Consider the following 25,274-nt stretch of genomic DNA (forward strand, 5'->3'; position numbering starts at 1 on the left):
AGCTTAATTTCTGTCTTTTCAATGTCCTTATTTATAGAAGATCTCAGAATTAAATTATCTGTGGTCAAAAACCTTTGTAACACAGTTTAACAGTGTATTTGATAGAGACTTGAGAAAACTTGGTGTTTGCGTTTTATCAAGGCAATCCAGCTGTATCTTTGAATAGTATTCTGGGTTATTTAGTCTCTTTTGGACTGCAAATAATAGTATAGCTTGTGTGAGTCATTTCAATATCCTGATTTTGCTGTAGATTGGTAACTTGAGCAACAATTATTTCCATACAGATTACATTCTGAAGTACAAAACATCTGGATGTGTTATTTGCCACATGCATATAGAAATACCGTTTTTCTGGAATGGAATCATCACTGCACAGCTGGCCATGATATTTACAGGAATGTGCAGTGCACAGTATGTCCTGTTGTTAAAATAGCTGGGAAAAGAACTGTTGGAATTCAGAATGTTTTTGAGAATTGCTTTATCTGTGAATTAGAGTGATTCTGTTGGTTTCTGGTTTACTTTCTTTGGAAAGACAAGTAAATAGTACTTGGCATAAAAAAGAAAGTCCCAGGCAACATTACTTGCTGTTTCTATATGAGGTGAAGAAAATGTTAATCCAGTTTTATGTGATGTTGCCTTTGACAAGAAATTTTAACTTTTTTTTTCCAAGTGTCAATAATTTTCTAAAATTATTTGGTTTGGTAGGTTGTAGAATTGGCATAACAAAGTAGCCAGTAGCTGGTAATAATTTTGAAATAAAAGACTGTGCTAATTGATAGTTCTCATGAGATTTGGTAGCAGGGGAGTAGTTCACTTAAACCCCACCTGTTCTTTCAAAATGCATTTTCATTCTTGTCTCTTAAAGTAAACAGTAGCTTTGTTACTCTTTGATCTGTCATACTTTTTTTTTGACAGTAGTTTACATATGTAACAGGTTTACTTTTAGGGAATTCATATTGTTTCTATATTTATTTTGATTTATACCTAATAGAGGAAGTTGATCCTATGGTCTAGGCACTCTGTCAATGTCATTTTAACACATTCCTCTGAGCTGTGATGTAGAAATATAACCAACAAAAGATGATCATAACTTAGGATCCTGATAGTACCTTGATACTGCAACAAATATCATATGTTTGCAATAGTCCAAATTAATGTAAGTGTTTGTAACATTGAGCAGAGATGGACTTCTTCAGGTCTGGGACTGAGAGAGCATTTTGAGATTGCAGCCTTTCATAAAGAATCTAGAATACTTTGCAGCCATCTTCTACCCAAGAATGTCACAACCTTGGGGCTCCTGTTGTATAACTGATTTTAATCCCAGTGTGAGTAGCAAGGTCATGTCTGAAGTGAAGGCTTAAGCATCTTGGCTAATTCAAGGTTGCATGTGGTATAAGGTGATTACAGACATATTGAAACCCCCAAGGTTTGACTTTGCTTACTTCTTTTGAAATGTCTGTGCCTGAATGTTACTACAGTGTAACTTATTTAATACTTAAGTAAATACTTTTCCTTATGTCCATGTTCTGAAATTTTTGTACAGTGTGATTCTTTCAGAGCTGCTATGTAAATGCCATTATTTGCTGATGATGCCTGTGTTCAAAAGTCCATTGCATCAAAGGCGTATCAGTGTTAACAGTCAGCATTAACTCTCAGTAATTTTGGCTGGTACAAGCTTCACTGCACCCAGATGTTTTCATTTTCCCATCTGCTAGTTGTTTAGAAGAACTTGGTGTTTGTAGCTGCCGGTTGTAGATTATGCACTGCAGTAGCACAGACATTGCTGTCACTTTCAAATAGCATTACTTTACTCAGGGTTGTGGCCAAACCAAGCCTGCTTGGAGAAATCTCTTCCTATGATACTGGTCCCAGTGGTGTTTTGCTTAGACACCTGTGCTGTCTGTGGTTTGGGGCAAAGTAATTGTCTCTTACCATGTGAAACATGGAAAGGCTGCTGACTTACTATTGTCAGTAATAATTAAACTGTATAACTTCCATCCAGAACCTTATCTACTGTCTGTAATTTTGCTTCTTTCAGAGGTAGCACATTGTCTTCTTGTAGCACTTAGGGTGCTTTGCCAAATTACTTTCTCAGCTATGTAATTTAAATTAGAAAAAGGGCTCAATTTTTACTCTGGTAAATTTTGTGGCGGGGTTTTTTGTGTGATTTAAAAAAAAAATTGGATCGTAATTAGGTATCTACAGTCAAGGCCTGCTGATCTGCTGATTATGCCCAAGTTGGTTCAGCTAAACAAGTGTTTTCCAAAGAAATGTTTGCTTCTTTGGCTTGTGGATGCTGTGTAGATGGGTCAGGCACTGTTAATATAGCAGAATGAACACTGCTGTTCTTTCAGCTGTGTAACAGCCTTCTGAGGCCAGGGAACAAAATGCCAAATGAGCCTCCCATGCTGATGGTCTTTCTTTAAGGCACTCTGCCTGCAGATGGAATCGATTGACTTTACTAAGCAATTATGAAAGGAAGGAAATTTAACAAAATGGAAAATCAGAAAAAATTTATTTTCCATGTTCATCTGAAACTCAACAAATGAAAACATAGCTGGAAATAATTTTTACACTGCAAACACTGTGGAGTTGTAAGGTAGAGCTTTTGCCATAGAAAAGCTTACATTCTGTGTAAGGTGAACCAGATGAGAGTTGAAGGAGATACAGTGAAATAAAATGGTTATTGTTTTCCCTCAGGTAGATATTGGATAACTCATTATTGCTATACAGGGAGGCGCTCCCTATTTATGCTCCCTCCCTCATCCTCCCCCTTTTTTTTTTTGGCAAATTTTCTTCAAGCTATTCTGTTGAAATGTACTGTGGGTGAAATGTAAATATGGGAAAGCTGATCTCACTGTGTGATGTGACATTGCAGTAAGAAGGGAGCTTGTATCTGTAGGTAGCATAGAAGAAGAAAAAAACTTCTGTGATGACTGCATGTCTCTTTGTGAGTTGAAGGAAAACCTGTGAGTATTATGGGACAGCTGAGTTGTCCCTACTTGTCCAACCAAATTGCAAAGTGCTTTGTGCTGGGCTCTTAAACTTTACCAGACTTCAGCATTTCCACCGTGGCTACTGAGTTGGTTTATATGACTGAAAAGTCTTTATGATGTCCTAAATTGAAATAAATGTTTTTGCTCAAAAGTAGGAGATAGAAATATCATAAGTGTATTACTCTGTAATGGTCTATTAAAGCTTTCCATTTTATGGAGGGAAAATTAAATTAAGTGAGGTTTCAGTTATACATTGTACATAATAACCTAATTTGGATATGACATTTTTTTGTGGTATAAATGATGTGTAGTCATGTTTTGGTTTAAAAACATGGCTCAGAAGGTGAAAATAGGATTTGGGTTCTGGATTGTTAATCTCTTGGTTAACTTCTGGAAGAAAGGGAAGAATGTTTGCATTTATTCACAGCTATCTAATTTAAAAATGTATTTCAGAGTGGAGTTTGAAAGAATTAAATGTAGAGAATATAGAAGAATGTATTGAGTAGCAGATGCTTTATGTCTAACTCAGTTGTAAAATGGATGTTTTTCTTTCTGTTGCTTTTGGGAAGTTACATCATCTAAGTCTTAATGTGCTCTGTTGATTGAGAAATAAGAATGTTTTTATTTTTTGACTTTTGAACTCCGAGCAAAATGTTTTCAGAGTTTTCAATGAATTCTTAAAAAAGTTATGGTATCAGCACAGTCAGTCACTGCAGATGGCTGCTGTGCTCATCAGATGATGAACCTGAATTCAGGCTTCACAATGAGTTAAGCGTAGTGAGTGTAGTTTGACAGGTAATTCTTCATTTTTCTCCTCTGAACTTCAGAAGGTTTTATGTCGGAGTTCTGTAATTTGCAGTGTTTGTGTGCTTGAATGTGGATGTTGTAATGGTTGCCACAGCTCGTGCCAGGTTTTTAAGCTGGACTAATAAACTGTGCCTGTTTTGCTGTTCCTGGCTCAGAGAAAATTTCTCAGTGTGTCCTATATACATTTTTCATTTACTTAAGATTTCTGATAGCAAGACAGTACTACTGTGCATCAGTACATATTTTATATTTTGACTGGAACTTGGTTTCATGTTTGTAGTTGACTTTTTGTTGATTGTGTTTTTGCTTTTGATGGTGGGTTTTTTTGGTTGGTGGTTTTTTTTAACTGATAGTAAAGTGAACTTTAACTTTGGTTTAAGAATGTGTTCTTCATAACAAAATAGATCTGTTGACTTCACCTGAGTCTTCAACAAGAATTACACATCTTTCCCCTGTTTCTGTCTTTTAACAGTTGTTAAGTTCTAGTTATTAAAATAAATATATATGCTTGGAGCTTCATAAATATTCATAATTTTAATAAATTTTTAGAACTTGCTTAATAAATTAAGGAAATGAAAAGGTATACAGTAGTATTGAAGACTTATTTTAAATATATTTTTATAATGGACAGTTTCTCTCAGTGGCTTTTTTTTCATTGTTTTGAATTTCAAATGCAGGAATGAAATTTTCAAGTCATCCTAACAAGCATTTGTTTGTTTTCAATATAATGTTTTCATGAGAAGTGATGCTCAGTGTTACTTATATCAGCTGTTTTGGCAGTTGAAATAATCAAACTCTTGTTCTTATCAACCTGACAATTTTCCATTTCCCTCCTGTTGCTGTAGTACAGGTAAGGTGTTTGCATCGAGTGGGTTCTTGTGGAGGATCTGGACTCCTCTCCCATTTCAGACACTAACCTAGAAGATGGTCTGTATTATTGGTAGTAGGTTTTGTTGGTATCATCAGCAGTAAGACAAATAGTCTAGCTTTTCTGATTCTGAAATGAAACCATTTTTCTAAGCTAATATGCCGATGTTTCTGAAGGTGCTCTTTGTTTTGCTTCCAAAGCTACAGGGTTTTATTTATCATATAAACTCACTGTGGAGCTGCTGATGACTATTCCCATCTTCTCTTTGTATTTTTCACTTTTTGTTGATTTCCTTCATAGCTTTTGCCACTAGTTTAGTTTCTCAATTTTTATTTACTTTCTCTTAAGCGGTGTTAAATTTTCTTCATATAGTTTTAACCCTAGTTAAAGTTTAGACATCTATTGGTTTTCTTTCTGAGCTGAAAGAAATATCTATGTCAAAGATCACATTTAAATCACTGCTGAGCCACTGAGTGTGTGCTAAAGTCTTGTATCTGTGTTAGTATAATCTGTTGCCATAGAGAAGCTTATGACTATGTCTATGTATGTATGTAGTATAGTATTTTGTAGTTTGGAACCACTGTGTACTCCATACTATGCTTATTAAAGAGAATATTGACAAAAGATACAAAGTACTAAAGTGAAAGTTTGTTAAAACCTGTTGATAAAATAGCAGATTTAAAAAAAAATACCTACATCCTACACCTAAAACATGGATTACTTAAATTTGTTTTTATTTTATTCTCATCATATCATTATGTGGCTTTGCTCCTTGCTTGTGCCATGTAAGAAATAACCCAGTGAAATTTAACTATATTTATTGTTATGTAGGAAGGATGTTGAAAAATGTTACTAAGTTAATTTGCTTTGCTGCGGAATACTCACCTTCCCCTGTTGAAATGTATTAAGCTGTGAGGAAGATGACATTTTGTCATACTTCCTTCTCTGCATTATCACGTTTTGACACACGCAACGTGTAGCAGGGAAAACCCTAATTGTCTCAAATTCTGTGCAGTGATAAGAGCTGTTGGGCAATGCACACCTGCTGATATCTTGCTGGTGCCCATTGAGAAAGGATGGAATTGTCACGATCATAAGAATGTCAGACAGGGTGCCTCACCAGGGGAAAGAGATGATGGATGACAGGAAATGTGGGGAATCGTTACAGAAAATACTTGTGGGGTAAACTTCCTTGGGTATTCCCTGCTAGCTCTTGATGTGTCACAATTTTCTCTTTACCAGCAGCCCACAGATTACAGTTATACTTAGAAATACAGTGCCTGCTGAGAAGCAGACCAGGAGAGTTATTTGTTTTCTATGTGATTCTTTTGTTTGTATCAGTATGGTAAAGTTTTAAATGACCAAAAAACCCCTTTTGTTGATTACTACTAAAGGTAGAGTATTGATAAAAATAACTTTTTGTTTCAGGATAAATCACTAAATTTATGAATCAATATGTGATATCTAAGAAAAATATAAAAAGATGGAATTCCAGGAATAAACTGTTTATTTTCGTGTTTATGTTCGCTGTGTGAACATTTTGTTTCTTCTCTGTTTTCCAGTGTTAATTATCAGAAGGAAGAAAGTTATTTTAGTCATGAAAATAACATTAGAAGCAGTGTGTGCATGTTCTGGTTTTTAACAGATAAAAATATTATTTCAGTTCTATACAATGATAATTTAGTTTCTTTTCTGAAACGAAAAAGATGATGTTGACTTTTCACTCACCGAGAGCTAAATTTAGAAAGCAGTGTGCTTTAGTTTAGGACAGCAAATAATAGTATATGCTTCTCTTTTCTGAAGTAAAAGCAATTTCAGAAAAAAAAAAAAAGGTAGTAGTAATATCTGAGTTGGATTTGAAGACATGACTAATGTGAAAATTTGCAAAATGTTTCTTGTGAACTTTTGTTGAGAAAAAATTGCTTTTACTACTACAAGTTACTGGAAGAGTTTTCCATGTTGTTTCTGAGATACTTAAAAGTGTGGGAACGGCAACCCCAGGAAGTCTCATTTCATTGACATTTTAAAAAGCTGCTTGATAGAAGATATCATAGAACTCTTTTTTTGCTAGGAATAGGCTTAAGATCTAGTAGATGATTCCATTCTAGTGGATGTGTTCAGCATCTGCTCTGCTTCTCTTCAATAAGTGTTGCCTTACAAAAGTAATGAGAATTTAATCTAGTTTCACTGTTGTTAATCTGTGTTTTTTTAGAATATAAAAAACTCTCCATCATCTTCAACATTAGTTTCTTTTATACTTCTTAATAAAAAGTGAAGAAGTGAATGGATGTCTATGGAATAATCTATTCAGAATTTTTAAAATTAATGCTGTGTATTAATTTGCATACATGAAATATATGCCTATATACATATATAATTGCTGCTTTAATATTGAATTACTTTTACCTCTGATATTCTCTTTGCCTATCTAAACAAATTCTCCTTTTTTTTCTTTTTTAATTGAAAATTCCTTTAAAACCCCAGCTGTTTTAAAATACACCGCTGAAATGTTTTCTTTGTAAAGAAAGAGTTCTAAACCTGGAGTTTGGAAATGTTGCCTGTTGAAGCAATGAAAATCACGATTGTTAACTTAATCTTTTCTTGGTTGTGTGGTTTTTGTGTTTGGATATTTGGTTTTTTCTTCTTCCTCTTGATACAGTCTTACCTGATAAAAATTGGGAAACAGTTTATTCCCTTTCTATACCTTAATTCTTCCATGACAGTATTCCCAGTTACTGATAAGCTGTTTGACACCTAGCATTACATAAGGTTTTGGTATTTTTATTTCATCAGTGGAATAAATCAGATATATTTCTTCTTTTCCTTTACCATTATGCTATTATTAATATCCATTGCTTTACAGTAGTTGCTTTGGCTTTCTGGTTTATTGGAATGTATTTCAGGCCTGTTGGGATGTATGTCTTCAGGAAGTAGAATCATAGGCTCATAGAATGGCCTGGGTTGGAAGGGGTGTTAAAGAAGATGTAGTTTCAACCCTCCTGCCGAGGGCAGGGACCCCTCTCACTAGACCTGGTTGCTCAGAGCTCCATCCAGTCTGACCTTGAACATTTCCAGAGATGGGGCATCCACAGCTTCTCTGAGCAGCCTGTGCCAGTGGCTCACCACTGTGCAGAGCTGCCCTCTTAGGAAAACTCTGAAAGCAGAGGGGGTTTCAAGTTTGCAGAAGACTGTGCTGACTTAGCTGAGTTATGTTTTCATGCAGATCTGTGTTTTTTCTTTCCTGACACAGTGTGTATGTAGGAGAGAGTTAGCATTCAGTGGAATCCTGGTCTTTAGCATTTAGAAGTTGTCAAAAATATTCAACTGTAAATTGTGATCTTTCAGTAGCATAGAAAGCTTCTTTTCCCTCCTCCATTTTATTTTTTGGTGAACCAGTTGGATGTGGATATGAAAGAGTCAACATTTGCAGAACCTACACTAAGGAAATTTCATTATAAAATCAGGAATTAATATTTTTGTATTTTTAATATAGAAATGCGTATCTGTATAGAAAAAAATAATGTACCAAATAGTTTAACATATAGTAAAAACTGTCTGGTGTTTTACTTTATATAGACCCTTTTATTGCCTTAGACCCATTTACTGCCTTAGGTAACAAGCTTAATAAAATTAATGCTAAATCTTTGACATGCTTGTTAAAATATTCCTGATTTGTAAACATTGTTAAGTATCTTTTAATTGCATTTTGAAGAAGAAATATGCTTATTACAGTGTGTTGTAAAGGCCAGACCATGATATCTTAACTGTGTATATCAAATTCTTCTGTTTAATGTTTTCTCTTTCTATTTTTAAAATTCTTTTTTGTTGTGATTTATTTAATTTTAGGTTGGTTGGAGTACGGCAAGAGATTATTACACATTTCTTTGGTCACCTATGCCAGAAAATTATGTGGAAGGATCAACTGTTAACTGTGTGCTGACTTTTCAAGGTGTGTATAAGGCAGTGTCTCTCTGTATTTTCCAGCCTACTCAGCTTTTTAAGTACTTGTCGGTTCATTTAGGTGCTGAGCATTGTATAACAGTTCTGGAGTTTAAAAAAGACAAATTGGAGGATAATTTTCAACATTTCACTGTGGGAAGTTGAGTCTTATTTTAGATGTCAAGGAAAATTGTAAGGAAAAGTATGTGACTTAGTATGTTCTTTACAAAGTAATGGCAGATTTTCATGACTGATGGAGAAGCTCTGCTGGAAACTATTAAAATACAATAAGTGACTTTGTTTAACCATAAGCAGGTTCCTTTTAATCTTGGCCTCTCTTAGTGCATTGTGTCTTTATATAGTCTTTAGTCTCTGGAGTTTAAACATTTTCGATGTGAAGTGATTCTTGTCAAAAGATAAATAGTGTAGATGGTGGTTTCATCAAAGTTCAGAGAAGTCATAGAGTTGCAAGGGACTTTTTGCTGCAAGGAATTGATGGAAATATCTGAGGCTTTTAAGAAACAAACCAGAAAATGTTGCACCACTGTACAAGTCTATAGTATGACTACATTTTCAACACTGTGTGCAAGTCGTACCCTCTCCCTCCCCTTTGCAGTCTGAAAACAGGTCTAGTAAAGTGCAACAAAGGAGATCAAAATTAAGAAATGGCTTCTCTGTAAGGGTGTGGAGTTGCAAAGATGCGAGCCATACTTCTTAAATAGAAAAAAAAGACAACGGCTGTGGGTTATGACAGGAGAAGTTTATGTCTGACATTAGGAAGAGCATTTTTACCATGAGGGAGTAGTGCAGCTCTTGAGCAGGTTTCCTGGTTTGGAAGGATGAGAATTCCATACAGTTGTTTCAGAACAGCCACAGTAATCTCAGGCGCTGACAACAGTCTCTTGAGTGGAAAAGCTGACAAAGTGACCTTCCAGACTTCCTTCTGTCAGGTTTTTCAGGCTGGACAAGGAAAGTAATGTGAAGTGACTGATGTCTCTAAAATCAGCTATCCATGACATGAGTGAATTAACCATTCTATATAGCAAAAAAATAGGAACCATGCATGTAAGCTACCAAGTGACAAGTTGACAAGTTCAAAATAGAGGTAGATATGATACTTTTATGACACAGTTAACATGCAGAACTTGTTGCCACAGGAGATGACCAATGTCAAAAATCTACACACATTGAAGATTTCTTGTGAAAAGAGCATCTCCACTGAATTAATGCTTTTCTGTGTACAAACAGAATGTTATGTACAATCTTACCTTCTTTTTTACTTGCAGCAGCTATTACCTGATTTACTTCCTAGTCTTGGCCCTAGTCTTTGTTTGTGTGTGTGTTTATTGCTTAAAACATATAAAAAATTAAATAATTGAAGTCCTGAAACGATGACTGTATTAGCTTGTTGTCCTATTAAAGCTGCAAATAGTGATAGCTTTGATGAGTTCAGTTCTTTCTCTTGCCGGGTCTTTTTTTATTCTGATGCTTTCAGTGATGACCATATCCACATGGTCGGATAACCTGATAACCATTTCATAACCTTGAAGTTGATTGAAAAGTGTGTGTGCTCTGTAGAAAGTGGAAGGAAATCATTAGTTTCTTTTACAGTTGCCAAAGTTCACTGCATAAATGAAATTGGGTTGGACTGAAACAAGAAATGATCTAGAAGAGTAGAACTGTTCTGTTCAGTAGAACTGCCATTATCAGTCCTTTGTACATAGAAATTTTACTGCACATTAAGAGACCAAGTGTCTCTGTCTCATCCGTTACGTTCCATCCTGACAGATCTCCACTTTTATGGAGCTGCCAGATTGAATCTCCATTCAAACAGTCTCCTGGTTGTGTTTGGCAAGATATTTTAATGTTGCTGAGATGAGATCAGTAGAGCTTACAGGAGCATAATTATCTGAGCTAAATAGGAAATGTTGTGCAGCATGTTAAACGTGGTTGGTTTTTTTTTTTATGATCAAGTAATTGTGCTGGAAGAAAATAATCAGAAAACTGTTTCTCCAGTACACGTTAGAACAAGAAAAGAGACTTACAGTAGTTTCAAAATCAGTTTGTCTGAACCAGTGTTGAAATGTGCAGAAGCAGCAATGTAGATAATTCTGCATTTATTTCTGCATAGTTTCACCTTACTTAAGCAGTGAATCAGGCAAATTGAACTACAGTGCTATATAGGAAAGTGTAGCCAGGCCCAAAAGCATGAATCCTGATGTTTTGAGATTCAGATACTATTCCATGACCGACTGTTAATAAAGCATAAGACTAATGGAATCATGAAGTTCTTGATACAAGTGTTGTCTATACAGCAAATGTAATGTTTTACTATTTCTAGGAAAGGTAGCTAAGAGTACTGGGAAAAGACTTCCAGGAATCTGGAATGAAAGTTGGTGAAAAGTTAATGATAAAGTTAGGAAGGGAGAAGATAGAAATGTGGTGAAATAAGAGCTGAATTGGGTGACATCAGCTACTGGACTGAACACTAGGTGAGGGTTTATTGTGTTAATATCATCCTCAGGCTGGCTACAGTATCTGAAAATAAGTATTCTGAATAAAACTAGCTGGTTTTCTTACCATCAAATTGGGTAACGTGTGGGTCTTGAATATACTAATTAAGGTAAAAATGTCAGTAGTTCTTGAAATGATTGTTTAACATTGATAAATCTTACTCTGTGAATCTGGGTCGTGCGAGAGGCTTGAAACTTCAGTGGGCAACAGTTCAGTTGGATAGTCACACAGAAATTCTTCTCAAATAATTTGGTTTCATCATGTACCATTACATAGCTTCAAGAAAGAGGATTTATTCTTACCTTGTAAAATCTAGAAGAATTGTTTTCAATTTTAAAAAATAAGCTCTTTGTTAAACTCCGGGCTCTTATCTTTCAGCTAGTGTCACCCATTCGGAACATTTCTGTTCTTTGGCATTAAAAAATAGCCAAAAAAGGATGTTTGTCCCACAAACCCCTGCCCTCCAAAAATACAGCAAAGTACTATGTACAAGTGGTACCCGGTGAAGTTGCAGAATGTCTTGTCATTGCATATTATTTTGTCTTTTTCTGTTGTATTTGCTTGTGTATGTATTTCAAGGCCAAAAAACCAGTTACTCTCTGTTCTGTGACTATACAGCAGTCACACGATAATGTGGGCATGATGCAACTTCATGGATCTGATTGCAATGATTCTGTTTCATAAATTATATGCAGCAGCTATTACCTGATGTATGTGAGGTGATGTGTACATAGAGCAGCTATTGCCTAACTCTGTTTAATCTTTGTCTTAAATGCTAGTAGAAATTGCTGGGGGATGAAGGTTGCTCAATAGGATGACTTTTCCTTTCTGCTGTTTTGGTGGGATATTTATGCCATACCAAGGCAATGAGCGTGAAATCTGTAAGTCAAACATGATGTGGTAATCTGTCTGCAGATGGAGGCTTGTAAGCTTGTGTAGAATATTTCTTCAAATATGAATTTATTTTGATAGGATATTATCTACCAAATGATGATGGAGAATTTTATCAGTTCTGTTACGTGACTTACAAAGGAGAAATCCGTGGAGCAAGCACACCTTTCCAGTTTCGTACCTCTTCTCCTGTTGAAGAATTGCTCACTATGGAAGATGAAGGAAACTCTGATATGTTAGTGGTGACCACAAAAGCTGGACTTCTTGAGGTTTGATACAAAAATTCTTAAAATGCTATTTCTTTTTGTACTATATACACACAATGACAGATACTGAAGAAAAAACTAGTAGGAAAAGACCTGCATGTGTCTGTGTAATGTATATATTTCTGGCTTGTTCTATAGTATTTGGTTGAAGTTCAGAACATTTACAGGTTAAATCAAAATGTAAAAATGTATAGCACTAAGCATGGACAGAGAAACATAAGAGTAGATGCTGCCCTTCTCTCACATCTGTAGTCACCAACTAACTGGAGGGGAGGGAAGATACCCTTTGTGTGACATTGTGCTTGTAAGGAAGAAGAGTTATGGAATCAGTATACTTTTATTTTTGCCCAAGTTAAGAGCCCTGGAGATTCAGCTGAAAAATTGCAGGTGCCTAAATATATTAGAGTAGCTCTTATTTTATTTAAAGTAGTTTTCTATGCAGTGTATTCTCAGTGTATGCTAGAGAGTTGTGATTGGTCTTGTGTTTGTATATCCAGAGTCAAAGTGTTTTACCTTTGCTTGTTGCAGTTTGTCAGCTGAACCCTATTTAAATCCAGACAAACAAAAAAGAAACCCAAGCAAACTTTTGTTTGAATTGCTTCTTGGAAAATTGTTCAGTGCAGTTCCCTTACTTTGGTATCAGACATTTTATCCAGTTAGCTGCATCTAGGCACATACATGCATGTGTTTGATTTATGGCTTTCAAAATTTAGGGATGAGAGGTTTAGTACAGAGATACATCTGGAATGTTTTTGCTTTTCAGATAAGTTCTTGTAGTACTAAAATTAAATAAGTTCTCAAGTATTTCTTATGATCCTTGTTTATGGAACTATAGAATGGTTTGGGTTGGAAGGGACTATACAATGTCATGTACTCCAGCCCCCTGAAGTGAGTGGGGACATCTCCAACTGGATCAGGTTGCTCACAGCCCCATTCAGCCTGACCTTCAGCTTTTCCAAGGGTGTTGCATCTACCACCTCTCTTGGCAGCCCTTTCTAGTATTTCACCACCTTCAACATAAAAATTTCTTCCTTTAATCTGAATTTATCCTCTTTTAGTTTGAAACCTTGCTCTGTTACTAGAATAGCCTTACTAAATAGTCTGCTTGTCTTTGTTATAAACTCCCTTTAGGTGAAAGGGCACAGGGCTTACTTTTCATCTTCCAGGGTTTACTTTTCAGGTGTTTGTGTGGTGTGGGGTGTATGTGCATATTCATTTTTCTCAAGAAATTCCTCAAATAGTGCTGTAGAGAGAATGTGTGTCTCTAGAGTCAGCTGTCATTTTGTCACCAAGCTGTCATCATCACAATTAGCTCTTCCACAGTTGCTGTCACTCGGGAACACTAAAGGCACTTCATTTAAGGAAGGAAAAATTGAGGATAAATCAGGACACTGCAAAGTATGCTATGTAATGGTAGTCTGGTACTATGCAGTAAGAGCAATTAAACTTCAGAAATTTGAGAATAAGGGGAAAACTGTAATAACCTAAACAGGGAACACACAGTTTGTGTTTCTGCTCAAACACTGGAGTAATTACTTATCCACTTGTTTGGTTAGAATGAAAGGGAGAAAAATTTCCAAACCCCATTATTTTCTTCTTCTTCTTTTTTTTTTTTTTTTTTTTTTTTTTTTAGTTTAAAATTGAAAAAATAATAAAAGAAAAAGAAGAGCTGTTAAAGGTAACTTCTGTTCTGGAAAAGGAAACTACACAACTCAGAGATCAAGTTGAACAACTGGAAAAAGAACTTAACCATGAAAAGCAGAGATGTGAACAACTGCAAGCAGAGCAAAAGGTTAGTTGTTTAACTGATTAGAACTGACTCATAATGTCTGTATTACTGCTTTTTCAAGAACCAGTCAAACTGTGAAAATCAGCTATCAAAACCTCTCAGCAGTTTGATAGACATTTAAACTAGAATAGGTCAGTTCCTATTAACCTCCTGCCACTATTCCTTTTATGTCATAAAATGGCTAAAATATTTAAAGCTTTTGTTACCAGGCTTGGTAAGGTAATCGATGACAACTATTACCAGATGTTTGATATTTAACTGTGGAATTCATAGTGGAAAGTAATTGATAATTTAAAGTTTGCTTGCTTTAATTTAAAATGGAGGAAAGCTTCTAAAAAACCCTCTCCTTAGGGAATAATTGCATAGAACACAGAACAAAATCGTAACAATTTTTGGTATGAAAAGCAAAGATCAACAGAGAATGCTTCTGCCAAGGTGTGTAAATAGTGAAAAGTAGCTAGTAACTGTCTTCTCTTAAACGGTTTCACAATTCAAAAGAAAAAAAACCATAAACCTAAAAATCTGCTTAAAGGGTTAATCAATAGTGAAGATGTAAATGTAGCCTAAACCAAAGCCAGTTTAATTTGAAATTCTCGTGTGGTAAGGAGGAAATCTAATACTATAAAAAGGGCACCTAAAAGTTGGACCTAATCTGTTTTTAAGCTGCTGCTTTTTAAAAAAACCAACTTCTAGGAGAAGATTAAAAACATGTGGGAGGGAGGTGGTGACATGGACAAATTTGAAGTAATGAAACCTACATAATTTAGATGTGGACAGCAGTTAATAGACTATTTCTAGGAACTAGTATGTACATGTCAACAGTCCTGTGTCATACACCTTTAATAGGAATTTTTTGAGAGAACTTGAAAATGTTGGTGCTTTGTAGTATACTTTTGAACAGTGAATGAAATGGACTGGAGTGTTGGCTAAGGAGAAAAGAAATGATAAGATGTTGTTCAGAAAAAAGTTTTTTCTATTAAAAAATGATTTTAATTTCACATGCATGGGAGAACTAGCTCAAATCAATGAGAGAATATAAATTCACATTTCATTGATTAACAGATCATATAAGTTTGGTGGATAAATCTGAGTGAGCTATATAGATACTGTTCATTGTCCCTTGAGGCTCTTATTTAAAAAAATGTTTGAAAACAACTGACAGTTCCAATCCATGTTAGCTTTACAATTCCCTTTTAAAACACTTTCTGAAATGGGGTTCTGATTGCTGTCACACAAGGATACAGTTAGACTGCATAGGAACAAAAATGTCTCAATGCTTTATCACATTTTTCTGTGAACTTCTCTAATCCAGAATAGTTTTGCCTCTATAGATACCAGAATTTAGCAAATAGAACTTAATTTCAGGAATGTTTGAGTTTGTGTTTTTTGCTCTCTCTTTTTAATTGTTCTGCTTTGGCCTTGTATTTTCATGAAGAGAGAATGCAGTGTGACAAACTTCTCACTTGTATTTAGCTACAAATAGATACCTGACCTGAGGCTGATGTAGGTCTTTGCCTGGCTAAAATACTATGGAAGTTTTCTAACTTAGGTATTTTTTTTGTCTCTAAGAATTTGATGCCATCATATTTTGCATTTTTTTCCTGTTGTCTGTTTCTCACTTAAAAAAAAAAAAGAAACATACCTGCTGAGTTGAAAAAGTGTTAATTTGTCTATGTATATAAGCAGAATATAAATTGAGTGTTTTTCCTGAAAATTAGGTGAACATCTACTAAATCAGGTGCAGTAACTGAATGTTTTAAACATTGGAAATTTTAATAAGCAGTGCTTTATATGTATCTCTCCAGTCTTAGAGATGACTGACTCTCCATGCCCCCCAGCCCAGTATACAAAATACAGCAGGAGATCACAGGATTATGTAATATATGTTTGCTGGGAATACATACAGTGTGTTAATGGATTGATTTAAAGATTCCTGAGAAGCACTGGTACAGCACTCAGCTGAATTTCAGTATCTAGGTTTTATTTTTCTTGTGACTTATTTTAAAAAATAAAGCATCCACCAAACCCCAAAATCCAAACGAAACAACTCCACAAAACACCTCCATTCCAACTAACCACTAAGACAGGTCTTACAGAGCAGCTCCTGAACACAGCCCGCAGACAATCCAGTGCTCTTTGTGTGCTGTGAGTAGTTGTTGTTGGCAATAAACCTAAGCAGTGTGTTAATTTGGATGTTTTTATATTAGACTACAGGGAGTAATCTTAGAAGTGATAAGTAATCAGAATGTATTTGTGTTTTCTATAACAGCAGAATCGTCACAGGTGCTTAGTGCAGGCCATGTTGTTTTGGCTTGGCTTATACATTTTTTGCCTTTGACTGGATGTTTTAACTAAGTACTATGGGGGCTTTTTATTTTCTTCTTTTGTTTCTAGTTCTCTTTTTTCATATGCATGTGAATTTTTTGTTATGCTCTACAAACTTTTAATACACAAAATAGGTATTAAGTGGAACAGATGAATTTAAAATCTGTATTTTAAAAAATCTTTAACTTAGGCAAAGGTTTAACTTTTTGGAATTCTACTTTAAAAAATCTTCCAATAGACTTTAGAGTGTATTAGATGAGTGAACAACAATTAATAAAAAAGAATAGGCCATATAAGAAATTATAATTACTGTATATAGTGGATGTTAATACTGTTGTAGTTTAAGGCAGCTGTAATTGATATGATTATATTTCTGTTAAAAGTAAAGGTAAGTTACACTGAACCCATGTGCAGGCTCAGTGTTCTTTTTTTTTTGTTTGTTTTTGCAAGTACTTCCATCAGGAAATAAACCATATATTTCTGATTGTGCAAAAAGCTCTAAAAAAATCTACAGTAGTACAAAGTACTGTGTTTTTAAAAAGCAGTAATTGCATGTGTCAGGGAAGTGCATGTGTCTGTACAGGCAGATGTATTTGATCCTAATTGAGTGCAGAGCTCTTTATGCTGCCAATGTATTAGCAACTAAAATATGTTTATTACATTTGTATTGTGGTAAGGGAGCCCTGAAGTTACGAACCCCTAAATGCATAATACTTGCCAATCTGCCCAATTTATGGAAATCTTTCTTAGTTTCTTCAGAGGAAATTATATGACTATCTTACCTCATGTGTTTTGTCTTTTGATCAAATCCATTGTTCAGCTATGTTATATTTTTGTAATTGAATTGAACAGAATGTGGAAGGTGTGGTTAGGAGTTGTAGTACCTAAGTTACCTAAGAGGTTAGGGGTTGTAGTTCCTAAGTTACTTTACTTTGGTGCAGGATGGGAAACCTCCAAGTTCCTAATTTGAAAATGTTTCTTTAAAAAACAGTTCTATTAAAATCCCATTTTTATTCATATTTGTTCATATGCCTTTAGACGATTTTATTCTTGATATAAAAATCAACACCAAAGTTGATTTTTATCAGTACTTTGTTTTCAGAAATAGCTCAGAAGTAGTTTGGATCATTAAGAGATGCTTCTTAAAAATTGCTTTCTTAAAATAGGATAGTTGTAGACCTGACAATGCCACAGCTAATCCCAATTAGTGCCTCCCTCCTACTCCTTATTAAATGACCTCTTTTCACACCTAGTTACTCTTACAGAATTTTGGGCCGTGGAACTGGTGTCTTCTCTGTCTGCTTTTTGCTGAGTTGGGGTATTTTGTAAGTGGTTGGGGAAAATTCTAGGAAGAGATGAGCTTAAAGTAGGCCAGTCTTTTAAGAACATGGCTTTTAAGAGTCTGTTCAGGTGTAATACAATCAGTGCTCCATGAGGCTTGACTATTGGGATCCGTGTATGTTTTCAGGTATTGAAAAGATTCCCATTTTTTGAGTTTTACAAATAGGAGAGTTCCTGAAACAGATCTTCTTGTAACATGTTATTGCACTTTTGTCCTTAAAGGGTTTTGCTTTTTTAGATTTGGGTAATTTTTTTAGTGCTTTATCACATTAATAAAAAAAATGTATTCAACACATGAATGATTCTGCAGACAAATTTTTTTTGTTGTTGCCACTGTCACAGAAAAAAAAATATTTGCAAGACACACAGCTCTGCATTAGTCAGTGTTTGCACTCAGAGGGAACATGCTGTCCAACCCCACTTTTTTAGTGTGTACTTATGGTTTATTACCACTAAGTTGTGTTGATAACCCCACCCTGCTAAAGAGATACTGTAAGATGAGGGACAAATTCAGTCTCTATTTCTTTTAGGTTGATCTTTTTCCTCTTACCCAAGGCCTCCTTAATGCAGTATGTAGTTCTTCTGACAGAATCAGTTTGGAGAGAGTATAAGTGGCCTTTCCTTTTTCCTGTTCCCAAGTATGAAAATTTCCTGCCCCCCTCGTTTAGCCTTTTGAAAAGGGCTTGCCATAGGCTTGCTATATTTTCAGTTAGAGGAGAGCATACTATTCCTTTGCTGCAGTTTCATGTCAGTTAAACCATTCCTACATTTTTTCCCCAGATGTCATTAAAATAGTTCTTACTGAGTGTGAAGATTTAACTTAATCTGTTACTACTCTGTGTGGGAATTCAGAGTAAATGTGAAATTATTGGAAATGTTTCAGAAATGTCACATCTTTTTCTTACAACCTTCTGTTAGTGTTTCAGTTTGTTTTTACTAGGGTGATGTTCCCTGGTAGCATACTTTTATTTAAGATCATGCCATATATACAACTTGCAACTCTAGCGATATAACACTGTTAAAATAATGATGTAGTTACACACTATGATTATTTTGCTTAAGAAGATGACACATTATACATAATTACAGAACTGTTTCAGGTTGCTTTTAATATTTCAGCTTTTCCTTTGGTTTACTTTCATAAACTGGTGTTTGGTTTACTTTCATATTCAGTGTGTTGAATAACATTATTATGCTGCTTTTATCTGCATATATTTTCCTTTTTAAAAATTGGAGGAAACAAACTTTAAAAAAAATGGAACAAAAGCTTAGAATGTTTTTGTTTAGAAAATGATATTATGAATATTTCTAATCTTCATCTTAGACATTATGAATATAAAATGTGTATAGCTCTGTACATAATAAGAATGCTTCTTAGTCTTTGTGTTCCCAGTTTTGTGTATGCTTAAACTGTGTGTAAGGTCTGTGGCAGCAGAGCACTTGCCTACTGTTTTAAGATTCAGTCTTACTGTGCTGAAGAGAAGCATGTAGTAGTCATTGTGTGTCTTTCATTGGTCATTCCTTTGATACTCTGCAACTATTCAATTTTGTGAACACTGGTTTTGTACTTTTGTAGAGAGCAGAGCTTGCAAAAGATGCTTTTGCAGTCATTGGTCTCCCTCTAGTGGGAAGAGGGCACTTGTAAACTGATTTCTTCCATGTGACTGGTGACAAGTCTTATTCCTCTGACAGTAGTTTCTATGTTTAGCTTGAGTCAGAAGCAATGGATTTGAAGACTGCCTGTTCATCCTTTGATCTTGTGAACATTTGAATAGTGTTTCTGTTATGATGCTGGCATAAATTGATGCAGAAGTGAATTTACTGACTTCATAAACTTGTTCTTTCACGCTTTTTGTAAATTTAGTTTACCATTTAACTTTTTAAAAGTGGGCTTATTCATCTATCTGATGGGGAATTTTAATAAGGCATCCATGTAAATGCACATTCTGCTGACAGGTTCTACCTGCACAGTAGCTTTATTTATTAGAGAATTTTATTAAAATATCAGGGATTCATTTAAGCTGGCTTTTGAGGAGAAGTTGCCATTTCAAGGAGAAGTTTCTCTGCTTAGATAGTGAAAAGAGACTGTTGACAGTGTGATAATGTCAGCAGTATGAGTAAGCAGTGCAAGTGCCCAGTTCAGCCTGAGTGCATAGAATTAAGTGAATCGGTTGTTTTTTCAGTGTCTCTTTAGACCAGGCTCTGTTCATACTGTCATGTGTGCTGCATGTATGAAAATCTGATGGTCAGGAAAATGCGTTGTTTTAGCAGGAAAAAACCTCCAAAAATTAAGTAACAAAAAACTGTCCAAAAGGCATACTGCCCCCCAGCCCAAAAAGCAAACCTCCCCCCAGTTTCATTTAATTTTAGACACAAATTAAGCACTCAGAATTTGCTCAGGTTGGTACCAGCAATTACAGCACCCTTGGGTACTATAAACGTCATATGAAAAGAAAACCCTGTTTCATGTTTTTTTTCACTGTTCTGTGTGTGAATATTTCTTAAACTGGGCAATTGAAAATTATTTCACTGGAAAATTAAATAGTAGGTTGAGATATTCTACAATTCAAATTATGTATTCATGGAAACGACTTTGCAAAATCAGTAGCTTGTAGTTGCAGACCTTAGTTTTGTAGTTTTGATTACTTTATGATGTTAGTTAAAGTACTACCACTGTGACATTTTATGTTTTTAAAATAGACCGACTGCAGTCTTATTTAGAGCAGTATTTCTATTACAAGTTGTAGTTCACAAGGATGAAAGCTTAATGTCATTGACTTTATTTGGAGTTGGTTTGCTCTTTTACTTTACTGAATGCTTAAATTTTTTTAGAAAGAAAAATTACAACTTGAGGTTTCCTTTCAGAACTTTCGTGTTATGTGTTATGGGCAGACTTGGATTTTGCACTGGCTGCAGTGGTGCTCCCTTGTGTTCATCATTTATACTCAGAGGTCCTTAAACAGAGTATGATGTCAGACAAGTGTTTCACATGGTTCTGTTGGAGCTGCTGTGATGTCAGTGGCATAAAGAAAAGGCTCCTGCAGATAATTCATCTAAGCCCTCTAAATTCTCTGTAGGATATCAAGTTTAATGGTTCCTCTGACATTAAATTGCATCCAGATAAATCAATCCAGCTGCAAGGTGGTGCTGCTTTCTTTTTTGGTGTTTGTTTGCTTTTTTTTTTTTAAATTTTTTTTAAATACATTGCCTTGTATTTAGTGATTTGACCTCTTCAGTTTGAGCTGCATAGCTCATTTTAAACTTCTCACCCCTCTTCATTATGGTGTATGCATTCTCTAAAAGGTGAAAAAAGGGGCTGCAGATACTAGCCATTAATCAAAGGTGAATGTTTTAGGTGTGGGATGGTTTTGAAAAGGTTGGTATGGAGTTCTGCATGTTATGAAGAGGGAGGATGAAACATAAAAAGCTATGCTGACCATTGCTATGCTGCAAGGTGTCATGTCTGGAAGTATTCTTGGATTGCATTTTTCAAGTATTTTATTCTGCCTGCTGGATCTCTCTCTACCTTCAGTATGTTTGAAAAATGTCTTGTATGTGCTAATCATAGGAAGAGATGTCTGTACCATTCCATTAACCAGGCTGTGCTCAGCAATGTTTTACTGCTGTTGTAAAAATCCACTAAAAGTAAGAAATAAGTAGAGAAAGATTGCTGTTCTGCATTCTTGAATGTGGGGATTTTTGCCATGGTATTCTCCTATAAAAGTGAGAATTTAGAAATATTATGGCTATTCCATTCTCAAATGAAAGATTATTAGTCCTTTTGTGTGGAAATTTATTTATTACATGGATTTTAAACCTGTTTCAAGGATGACCCCAGACATGATCTTTGCATATCCTTTAGGTAGAGCTTGTAATAGCTTTATGAGGACAGTGTAACATGGAATTACTATAAAATTATTTTAAAAATAATCAGTCTTAAATCTTCTGCCATTTTAGAACAGCAGTAAAGATTTTGGAACCCCCATATTTCTTCTTGTTCCCTATCTGAAGGTATATCAAGATTTTCAAAGTGGAATTTTGATTCTAGGGAAATTTAGAGCTCATTGAATTTTTATTGTTTCATTTTCCTAATGAGACTCCTAGTAGGTACAGGAATTTTTGTTTTGATAACTTCTTTTGCAGCAGTAAAGCTGATTTAAGTAATTTTAGGTTGCTTACTCTTGTGGTGCAGTTTGCTTCCCACATCCACCCTTATGGCTGTTGCAAATCTAGGGAAGGAGATGGGGTAGCTGCATTTGTAACTGGATTAAAAATAACATTAAAATTGTTGAGTGTTTTTAAACCAGTTCATTAAAATGATTCATGCTCTTGCTCTGCTTTTTTTATTCCTCTGTTAAGAAGGTGGAAGAAAATACATAATGTTGGTAGATGTACCAGATAAGATAAATGAATTAAATCAATGATTACAGAAAGTAATTATCTTTTCTGTAACTGGGGTTGTACATTTATTTGATGTACTTATTATATTCTTCCCCTTTAGACTCCTTCTAAACACAGTTGACTTTACCTGTAAAATAGTCTAAGAGCACTCATTTTAAATTTTACAGGCTCTGAAACCACTGTAACCAGTGTATGGGACTAGGGGTTGCTGCATCTAAATTGAATTACTAAGAATTCTGTAAAATAACAAGTCGTCTCTAAAAATTAATCCTTTTTTTTCTTTAAAAACTGTAGGGCTTTAGTTGTATCTAAATAAGTTTATTAGGTGAGAATCTGTTAAGTATGGAACTTTTACATTTTAGTACCATGTCCCTTTAGAATAACTAGCAAAGCAGCATCAATTGTAATGCTGTTTGTGGAGAGAATTTTTTTCAGGCTATTAATTCCTTTTAATATATGTTACCTTTGGCAGCCTGTTTGAACTATTTGTACAGTTTGTATATATAATGTATCAGATTAAATTCTTTTGAAGGCACTTGGGTTACAACAGTTACAGTTATACCAAAGTGGTGTTTAGAGAAAACACAGAAATGCATTGTAAATAGACTTTTTACTATACTAGGCTTTCAAAACAGGAGCAAGTAATTAGTCTCCACTGCACTAGGGGAGGACAAGCAATTACAGAGTGTGTTGTTGCTGCTGGTTATAGCAAGTTTTACTTGGAATACTGACTTTAATTAAAATATCCTGTCCTTGTTACACCACGCATTTGTATTTTTGGTTGCAAGAAACTGATAGCTCTTAAAAAAATAAAGGCTTATGAAAGTTGTGGGTTATCTTCTCCAATGCTGTTTTTTAAAAAAAGATGGCACATTCATGATCCTTTAAAATTATTTTTAATATTAAGACATAAGAAAGCCATTCAGAGTTCAAATAGTAGTAATATATTAGTCCTTTTTTATGTAGCATATATAACAAAAATAAAAATCTACATGCTGGTTTAGTGTGTAGCAAGTGGATGAGTCATCGGATACATTTGCCACTCCTCAATTCAGTACTGCCTACCCCTCAACCCCCTCCCCCCCCCCCAAAAAAATTATAATGCTCAAACTTCTGTTTAGTTGCTTGTAAAAGTGAGGCTTAATTATACTTGTGAACCATGTATCTTGACAATTAATGACTAAACCCAGTCCTCATTATATTTTATTGTACTTAAAACATTGTTTGTTAGGTTGGAATTTGGTCAGTAGGGGTTCTTTGTAAAGTCTGACTGATGGGTTTCTCTTGATGTAACAGTACAGTCTTGTTATTTCAGGGCTTTGAGCTTTGTTTAAAAATGAATAGATGAAGTAGTGCTTTAATCTTCCAAATCTAGAGCAGAAAGACAACTTGTACCTTAGTAGCTACACAAACACTCCTAAGTCATGCTGTAGTTAGGTATGTTGGTCAGTCTGTCTTGACCTCGTTTTACATTTTGATTCATGTCACTGTCATGGTTGGTAATAAGCTGAGCTTTATCATACTCTAATATCAGAAAAAGGGTGGCATATTATCTCAGTATGTGTGATTTACTTTAGTGTTACTTATCTATTTTTTTCAACAAAATACTTATATTGAAAAAAAAACCAAACATTTTCAGGCTTATTTAAGATGACTTTAAATGGCTGTTTTGCTGCAGTGGAGATGGCATTCAGCTGTCCATTGCCTTAGAACAATATGGACATTACTGTAATTAGACAACAAATGCAGTACTTAAGAGTGGTTTCCCATATTGTATTTGTCAGTTTTCAGACAAAGGAATCTGTTTTGGGTATTGTCATTGTCCTCTATCTCAGCTTCCATAAATCCTGCAATGGTTGCGTGAGCTTCTTTGAGCTATGTGAGGCATTCTGTATGTTCTAGCTAGGAGATTGTCATGTAGTAACCAGCTCTAAATCAGAATTTTGTCTTGTTTTGTTTCTCCTTGTGCTTGAAGTTGTCCTTACTGTGGTTTGCTGCTGTGGTGTAACTGTCTGGAAAAATGCAAGGTCTTTTTAAGTAAAAGCAAGTACAAAGAGAAATAAAAGTTCTTTGTTTCCTAAGTTAGACAGTCAGTGGTTTGTTTGCCTAAAGGAAATAGGCAAAAGATAGGAAATAATGTGTTTATTCTGTACTCTGAAGTGTTTGGTAGGCTCTGAATAACTGAATGCTTGTGCCCAAACAAACTCCTTTTTGACCCCTTATTAATATATGAACTGTGCATAGAAATATTCAATATATATATATTTATATATACTTTAAATGGGCTAGTTATGCATTTTAAGGAAGAGAAGAAATCTAATGGCCATATTTTGGCATTAATTCAAATAGTATGTTTTACTTCTGAAGAATCACATTTTTAAATGGCATCTGTGTGCATTTTTTTAAAAGCAAAATATTCAAGCATCAGAAGATTTTAAAAGGGAAAATAATGACTTGAAGAAGAAGCACGATGAGGCTGCTTCAAAGGTTCTCCAGCTGGAAGAAGATATCATGACTGTTACTCAGAAAGCCATTGCAAAAGAAACTGAGTTAGACAGGTACTTAGTCTTTTGTTCCTTACCTTCCTTTATTTACTTCTTTTTCCCCAGATGTGTTTTTTTTAAACTAACAATATTTATTATATGCCTTAATAGTATTAATGCATATTTATTATATGTATTAATAGTTCTGTACCATTAATTCTTCAATGTTTTAGTCTGAAGGACAAACTGAAGAAAGTGATGCTTGAGAAGGAGCAACTTGAATGTGTGTTAAAGACAGAAAAGGATGAAAAAGAACTTTATAAGGTAACTTTATTACATGTACCTGTATACACTGGAATGAAGTGGTTTGAAATAAAGGTAATAATGGTTTATAGAGAAGTCTGATAAATTGAATTTGTTAAGGAAAAAAGGAAATGGGTACCTTCTGTGAACATATCTTTAAGGTAGTTATAGATGTTCTCATATAAAAATGAATGAGGAAAACAGCATCTGAATTCAACCATGTTATAAAAAGGTCTCTAAAAAGGAGAATGAATCACCAGTTTATTAAAGCTCAGACTCAGTAACAAAAAATAATAGATTCTAGTGAGAAAATTCTTTAGTTATACAGTGCATCACACAGTAAGTGATCAT

The 25,274-nt window shown here is 34.8% G+C and overlaps 1 protein-coding gene across 4 annotated transcripts in view; it reads left to right on the plus strand.

Annotated features, from left to right (window-relative positions):
* The window catches only part of TAX1BP1 (Tax1 binding protein 1), a 55,336-nt gene that overhangs the window by 7,752 nt on the left and 22,310 nt on the right, over positions 1 to 25,274 (plus strand). For all 4 annotated transcript variants that reach the window (XM_063153601.1, XM_063153623.1, XM_063153616.1 and 1 more), the window contains 5 exons: positions 8,518 to 8,620; positions 12,097 to 12,284; positions 13,915 to 14,073; positions 24,547 to 24,695; positions 24,854 to 24,944. In XM_063153601.1, the coding sequence (XP_063009671.1) occupies positions 8,518 to 8,620; positions 12,097 to 12,284; positions 13,915 to 14,073; positions 24,547 to 24,695; positions 24,854 to 24,944 (690 nt within the window). The remainder of the gene's footprint in view (positions 1 to 8,517; positions 8,621 to 12,096; positions 12,285 to 13,914; positions 14,074 to 24,546; positions 24,696 to 24,853; positions 24,945 to 25,274) is intronic.

This window comes from Melospiza melodia, chromosome 1 (genome assembly GCF_035770615.1).
Source record: "Melospiza melodia melodia isolate bMelMel2 chromosome 1, bMelMel2.pri, whole genome shotgun sequence".
NCBI lineage: Eukaryota > Metazoa > Chordata > Aves > Passeriformes > Passerellidae > Melospiza > Melospiza melodia.